The 7874-nt window shown below is 44.2% G+C and overlaps 1 protein-coding gene across 1 annotated transcript in view; it reads left to right on the forward strand.

Annotated features, from left to right (window-relative positions):
• LOC103810919 (probable Xaa-Pro aminopeptidase 3) overlaps positions 1-2030 on the forward strand; it is a gene marked incomplete at its 5' end in the record, with an annotated part of 6688 nt that extends 4658 nt beyond the window's left edge. Inside the window, 2 exons of the mRNA XM_009083851.1 lie at positions 687-807; positions 1596-2030. Of these exons, the coding sequence (XP_009082099.1) occupies positions 687-807; positions 1596-1762 (288 nt within the window). The remainder of the gene's footprint in view (positions 1-686; positions 808-1595) is intronic.
• Between the last annotated feature and the right edge of the window lie 5844 nt (positions 2031-7874).

Raw genomic sequence — 7874 nt, forward strand, 5'->3', positions numbered from 1 at the left:
AGCTCAGTGAGCTGAAAACTGATGTCTTGCCTGGCAGGCTGAGATGGTGATGGGCTTGGGCTGTTCTTTTCAGGGAGGGGGAAAGGCAGTCTGCAATGTGCTCATAAGCACATTCTTCCTGGAGAAGAGGAGGCTCAAGGGAGACCTTATCACCCTCTACAACTCCCTGACAGGAGGTTGGAGTCAGGTGGGGGTTGGTCTCTTCTCCCAGGCAACCAGCAGCAGGACAAGAGGGCACAGACTCAAGCTCTGCCAGGGGTGATTTAGGTTAGATATTAGGAAGACTTTTTTACTGAGGGAGTAATCAGGCATTGGAATGTGCTGCCCAGGGAGGTGGTGGATTCACCATCCCTGGAGGTTTTCAAGCTGAGACTGGATGTGGCACTTAGTGCCGTGGTCTAGTAACCGCAGTAGGGTTGGGCTTCATGATCTTGGAGGTCTTTTCCAACCCGGTTGATTCTGTGACCTAAATTATTCTATGACATAACAGGAACCTGGTACTGGTGGGTTTTGAGTGCCATCCAGTTCTGGTAAATGCAAGGCAGCCTCTGGTGTCCTGTTCATGGCAGTAAGACTGCTAATTAAGCACATAACTATTCTCTCTCTGTTCCACATCTTTTGTATTGGAACAAGAGTTTGGGCTGTGTTTAAGTGCCTCTGTGACACTTTGTTCTGTGTTCTGCCAGGCTGTTCGAAAGTACTGCCCACATCACGTGGGCCATTACTTGGGCATGGACGTTCATGATACCCCAGATATATCCCGATCGCTCCTGTTCCAGCCAGGCATGGTGATTACCATTGAACCAGGTAAAAAGACATGCAGTTGGTGGACAAATAACAGTATTGCTTTTCGATTAGTTGGTCACTCAAACCAAAGCATTCAGTGCTTTCTGGTGAAACTGCAAATTATTACAGTATTGGAAAGCCTTAAGTTATTCCCCTCCCAAAGTCATTACACTTTCAGAAAACCCTATTTCCTTCCCAAACAGAGCCCAGGTAACACATTATGAGAGCAAACTCAGGAAGCAGAGTAGTATAGACCTCAGACTGCAGCATAGGTCAATGGCAGTGCACAAAAGCAGTGTTGATTCACTTGTGCTGTGTGCTGTGTTCCTGCAACTGAACTACCAGTCACTGGTGGTATAAGTCTCAAGCACTGCAGTCTCCAGTTACAGGCACTCGCTACTTAGCTTTGCAAATTAGGCTTACTGCGACGAATCTTTCTGCTTGTCACTGGATTTGGAGCTGTCAGCTGGAAGCTGATATTTAATTCTTGGCTCTTCTCCCTCTATATATAGAACATTGGTAAAATCATCATTGTGAACGTAGCATTGAAAGCAAGAAGTGTGGAAAGGCCAGGGGTAGTTGTGGAAGTTTTTATTAAAGTGATAGTGTCTGCAGACACAGAGGGACACTTCCCTTTCCCTGCCCACCAAGAGCCATGAGTGAGGGGAAAGAGAGTAACTTGCCTAACTGAAGATTTTTGGGATCAAACTCATGTTGCTGAAAAGACAACCTGCTGTCGTGGTGGTGCAGTAAGGGAAAGGTGTTATTCTGGAGAGCATTGTGTGGTTTAATTCCCTTTTTTCTTTCAGGCATTTATATCCCTGAGGATGACATGAGTGCTCCAGAGAGGTTTCGTGGCATTGGTGTGCGCATTGAGGATGATGTTGTGATAACAGAGGATGCTCCTCTCATCTTGTCTGATAACTGTCCTAAGGAGATCTACCACATTGAGCAGATCTGTGGCCGCAGCTCATGATGCCCCTTCTCTGCCTCTCTCATCCTCCTTGGGAGGCACAGCCCTCCAGGGATGCAGATCCCTGTAGCTGGCTCTAGTTGTCAAGTGATGAAGGCTGTGGACAGTTGATGGCTGTTTCCAAGACTGGGGCTCGGCAGTGGAATGCAAAAGGCTTGGGTACCAAGGGGTGAAAAAGCAAAGCAACCTTTTCTGTGTGCTTTTTTCTTCTGATTTGTGCCGATATTGAGCTGTGGTAGGACATGGGGGTGGATTCATCCCTCTGCCATGTGAATCCATGTGTTCTGGTGCCCTTGGAGGGTGGAATTTTGTTAGTGCCAGCAGCAGGAGTTCTGCCTGGTCTTTCTCCAGATGCATAGGTACAACTGCCAAGACCAAGACCCTGTTTTTTCCCCTTTAGCAGTAGTTTCACAATGGTCAGATTTCAAAAATGAAGCTTTGATAAATGCTGGTTTGGGGTAATAAAGTGTGTCGGACAGCTTTGATTTTTATAGAGCTGTGTAAGGAGGAGGTTTGGTAATCCAGAAGATGGGTTTTGTGGAGAGGTGGTGTTAACTGAAGCCTGCAGAGAATGCTTTTGGTATTTTGCAGGATAAGGATGTGTTTGGACCTTTTTCAGGCATATGCAAAACAGGCCCCAGAAGGGAAAAACAGCTTATCTGGTCTTTCAACTTATTGGAGTGTTTGGTAATTTCACAAAAGGACAAATAGGGCTCAGGAGGATGGACATACCCATTCTTGCTGTCTTCCACATTCCCTTGTTTTTGTCCCAGAGGTCCATTCCTCTCTCCTATTCTGAGTCCCTCTCTACCCTAAGAAGCAAGGCCATGTTGACTGTGCTGGACTTCACTGGTGAGACACTGGTTGTCACCTAGGTGTGAGGTGTCCAATTCTGGGACAGTCACAGCACCTTTCTGCTTTATGCTCACTGTGTGCTCTAAGTGCCAGCAGCTTCAGCAGTGTGTGTGAGGAGTCTGCCCTATGGTGTTAAGTCTTTCCATGGCTTTCATACAGAATTTAACGTCATACTTCTTCTCAGAACTCTGAGGGCACGATCACAGTTGCCTTTTGGGTTTTGCCATGTGCTGTCAGCGATGAATGCTCCGTGATAATATTTTTGAGGCAGCTGCAAAGGTGATTAGGGGCTAGGCTGGATGACGAGTAAAGAGAAGATTTGTCTTCCCTCAACATCAGCCTGCCAGCCAGGCCATTGTATGCCACAGGATAAGTACACCTACTGGAGACAAACAAGGCATCTGTGTATTTGCTGAAAAACATTTTCACAATCAGCTATTTAGCATGTCTGAAAAATGCCTCTCATCAGTGCATCTCCTGTTACTTACGCTTGCTGTTTCATCACCTCAACTTCCTTTCTGATGGTAGCTCTCAGTGGTTTTCATCTGTTATTCAAAATTTTTTTTCTTTTTTTCTTCTCTTCCTGGATTGTCCATTTTTGGCCCACCATAATGTCACTGCTTCCTAATCCATTTTGCTTTCTTATCAACGTCACTGCCTCTTCCCCAGTTTGCCCTAATTCCCCACAGTGAATGTAGTCTTAAGCATGTGGGGAAGGTGGGCAGGGTTCTGCAGTTCAACCTCTGGCTCTGTTGCTATGTAATCCCTAGCAAAATCTGCACTTTTATTTTTCCTCTTTTTTTTTTTATGCTCTTTTCTGTGTTTCATTTCACTTAGTGAAGGCCAGATGGACAGTGTCTTGCATATCTCATTGCATTTAGTAGGAGCTGGGTGCACACACTGGGGTTGGATTTTAGGCACCTGAAAGGCAAGCCAAGACATGCCATAATTTTATTTTTTAAACACGACAAAAAGAAATGCTTTTACGGTGTTTAGTGTATCAAGTTTCACCTATTTAAGAGAATCTTCTAATCCTTGATGGCAGCACTTGTTAAATACTCGTGTTGCAGTGACAGGCACAGTGTAAATTGTTAGAAGGAAGTCTTGCTAAGTGTGGACACAGACCTGATGAAGACTTCTGATGTTGTTCTGATCCGTAACACATTTGTTGTTCCAAATGCACCTGTTAGAGCCATATCAACTGGGCCAAATCTTGGGGATTTTGGAACTATGTAAGCAGCTTAAAATGACATTAATCTGAGAGCTACATGTGCTGATCTGCACATCTGCCCATGCACCTAACAGAGTTAATAACTGTATGTACTGTAAATAAGCCTTTGAAATACATATATACAAAAGTTATTTTTAAAATAAAGCAGTTTATAGAAAGTAATTTCTTGGGCCATCGAGTTGCATGTCTATTGAATAGGTACAAAAACCTCCAGAAAGAGCATTATTTTTCAGGGAGATTTATAAATTATCTGTGACCTGTCTTGGAATTGAAATAACATTGTCAAGTGTAGGCACACACTAGTTCCTACTCCTCTGAGGAAAATCCTGCAACTTGTGAACACTAGTCGGTCTCAGGAATGTTGTGGATGAATGTTTCTGCCAGTACAGAATTGTTTGTGACTCTGCTGAGTGGGGAGTAATGGATCTGCTAGGGCTGCTGTGCCTCACTGTGCCACCTGTGTCTGATTTGGGCTGTGCATATTCTGTAATTCTTCCTTCTTCCCCATATTCTGTAATTCTTCCACCATGTTCAGCCATTTCTTCAGCATAAACCAGTGCTAATGTTTGGAATCTGTTGTTCCATGTAAAGAGTGCATTTTGCAGAATGTATTAAATCTTGAGTCCCATCAACCTGCTGTTTTGGGCTTTTTCTCACTTATTGCAGAGGTGAACAATCTGGGACCTATACACATGCTGTAGTGTCACTTGTAAACAACCAAATCCTTGAATATTTTACAGGACCTTCATCGAGAAGCTCTAAAGAACCTCTTCTCTGGTTGCACACACTGCTTACTCGTGGTGTACCTTTGTCAGTGATTACATTGTGCCTGACTTAACTGCCTGATGCCACAGAAGAGATTCCTCACTCCAACCACTTGGGTGCAGGAGCAGCTCCGTGGCAGCACGGGTCACTCACCACCTGCTTGATGAGAGCATTGGTGGGATCACTGGGAGTGACAAATGTGCAGGTTCACATGGGGAGAGATTTTATTTCAACTATGGCACAGGTCATAGGGGCATCAGAGTATGAGAGCAAATGAGAGCCAGCCATCCCTGTGGAGAAGTTGCTTTTCTTCCAGAAGAAGCTTTCCAATTTCACTTTCTAGCAGGGGACTGTTTTGGCTTGCAGAGAATTAGTAAAGTCCTGATGTTAAAGTACAGTCTGAGCAGAGTTACCAATTTGCAGACATGCTTCTGTCATCAAAGTGGAAAGAAATTTGGCATTTAACACAATTTGGCATTCCACCTCCTTTAGATATGGGAAAATACAATATGTCTTTCCTAAAATTGCATTCCTTATTTTGCAAAGGAACCTGATGGTGGAGGAAGAAGCAAATTGAGGGATCACAGAGAAGAGAATGGAGATGGAGATTTTCAGGAATGTACAATGCAATAAGAGAAGAATCAGGAGAAGGTTGTGGTTTGGAGCTGTGGAGATGTGTGCAGGGGGATGTGAGAGCAAGGAGAGAACAGCAGGGCATAAAATGGCTATTCAGTCTGTTGTCAGAGTGGTGCAATAGCTCCAGAAAACTGGTTATGCTGTTTCATAACCCTGATTGATTTGTCCTACTCAGTAGGGAGGAACAAAGGAGTCAGATTGTATTGATGAACTCGGTCTTAACAGTTAGCTTAATTATTTCTCTTAAAAATCAATAGAATTATCATATGAGAAAGTTTTCTGCAGTTTCACGTTATTGATCATGTGTCATGTATTAAATAATGTGAAGGGGGAGAAGTATGTTTCTAGGCAAGATCTTCATTATGATGGAGGGAGCAAGGCTGAGGTTACATGTTCTTATGCTACCCAAATTACTGCTGTGGAAATTCAGTAATTATTCCCAGGAGAATTACCATAAAGCAAAAAGATTTAGGGTTAAACTTAGGGGGAAAAAATCTGTATGAGAGAAATGACAAAAATGTTTTAATTACAATGATATGCTTAATGCTTTGTGTAATTGGATAACGAAACTCTGCAGGGAGATGAATTGACTTTTTTCAATTTCTTTTAAACTGGATTGTCCAGAGGTCTATACAGGCATCTATTCATTAGTATGCAGAACTAAACTGTGTTAAAGTTTATCATTCTGAGATCATTACAGCATGTCTGTTGAACATGTTCCCTACATGTGTGCTCAGCCTCCACTTGATTAAAAATCCTTGCTTGGACACTGTCACAAAGCAGCTCTAGGAGTGAGTCTGACTTACAAAATTCATTGTGTTTCAGAGGTCTAACAGTAAGTTACATTTTAAAGCAGAATTTAGAATTGAAATGGACAGTGAGGCACCATGTGCTCAATGAGACTCAATTTCTCCCCTTGGCAACTTTCTCCTAACATATTTGTGTTGCTGCCTGAACTGCCTCCCAGCTCTGAGCCTTCCCCCCCAGCAGCAAGTGGAGCAATGAACCCCTGTCTTCCTGGGACAACTTGTGCCTCAGCCCACCTGGTTGTTTCTCTGAAGCACCACCTGACATTTGGCTAACCAAAACCAGGCCCTTCAGAAGATAGGCAGAAGGAATAAGGAAGAAATTCCAGGTCCTCTATGTGTGTTACCTTCACGTGCTGACTCATCCCACGTATGCCATTTTAACAACCATGACAGAGTTATCCATTAACAATGGCAGAGGAAAAGAAATAATTCCTGTCTGGGTAAGCCTGATGACAAGATTTTTGAACAAAGAAGTTAACAAACAAGCTGGTTGTAGATCCAGGAGTGAGAACAGCTACTATAGGCTTCAATATGTTCCTTCCAAGGAGATGCTGGGGCAACAGCACTGCAGGAGCAATGTGCAGTCTTAATTTGGGAGCTTCCTGTGACTGCTGGTCTCAGACATGCTGTGGTGGGGCAGAACTGACAGTGGCTAAAGCTCTGGGTGGGTTTTTTTCCTCTCAAGACCAGGAAGAGCCTATGGCTTTTAAAGAAATGTCAATTTTTCATGGTTTGGGCAGTAATATCATGGCAGCAGCAGAGGTTAAGAACACTCAGCCTGTGGTTCAATCATCAACCAAGAGAAGTTGCATTCCAGCAAAAACTTTCTGAAATGCAGTTCTTCTAGGGATATGAGGCTCGCTGTGTCTTATTGTGAGTGAATCAGGCCAATATGAACAATATTGTGTGAGAGTGAGAGAGACTCAGCTCCTCTTTACTCCCAGCAGAACAGGGCTTCAGCCTCTGTGCCCCTGGGGGAGATTGATGCAAAATGGGATTGGTCACTGATCCAAGTTGCAATTGGGCAGTCTGACTCTTGTACCAGGAAATAGTTAGTAGATGTCAGGTAATCCCTTGCCATGTGAATATTTTACTCGGAGAGGTAGTACTTTAAGTCTGGGGGTAATATACTTTGCTTTTTCAGTCTGATGTGCACACAGACTTTAACATCAATTTTGCCTACGGGAGCTACAACCAACCCCTCTGTAATGAATAGTATTTCATCTCAGTTGTGTACACATAGCAAACATGACAGTCATTGAGAGAAAGCACAGCTGTGAATGGCACAGGAGGGATTGGAGTTTAAGCTTTCTTGGTTCAGGATTCTTTCTAGGCTACAAAACCTGGTGTTCCTGGTACTGCTGATGAACACCTTTTCTTACCTCCTCTTGGCAGACCGAAGATTTCTATTGAGTGGCCTCTGTGAGGTTTGTCATTTGTGTTGGCATTTCTGTGCTGTTGCTCTAATGCATCATCAGGATCTGCTTAACATTTTTAACGTTGCTCCTTGGATGGACAAGGTTTGATATGTTGTCAGGGATTAGGGAGAGTTCTGCTGTGGAGCTGGGTCTGGCTCCTCGCACACCCTGCACGTGCTCCATCAGCCCAGTCACACATCTTGTCCTGGGAGGGGCAGAGAGGCACATACCTAATGAAGGCTCAGGAATCTCCAGTCCTTGCATCCCCAAGCAGCTGCCCCTGGATGCTTTAAATCTCTGAAGGTCCTCCTAGCTGCTCCCCCTCCAGACTTGCAGAGGTCCCAGGCTGCAGCCAAAAGCCATAGCCTCCCGTGTGCTTGTTGCACTGACCTGTTGTCAGA

Source organism: Acanthisitta chloris, unplaced genomic scaffold (genome assembly GCF_000695815.1).
Source record: "Acanthisitta chloris isolate BGI_N310 unplaced genomic scaffold, ASM69581v1 scaffold4441, whole genome shotgun sequence".
NCBI classification, from domain to species: Eukaryota; Metazoa; Chordata; class Aves; order Passeriformes; family Acanthisittidae; genus Acanthisitta; species Acanthisitta chloris.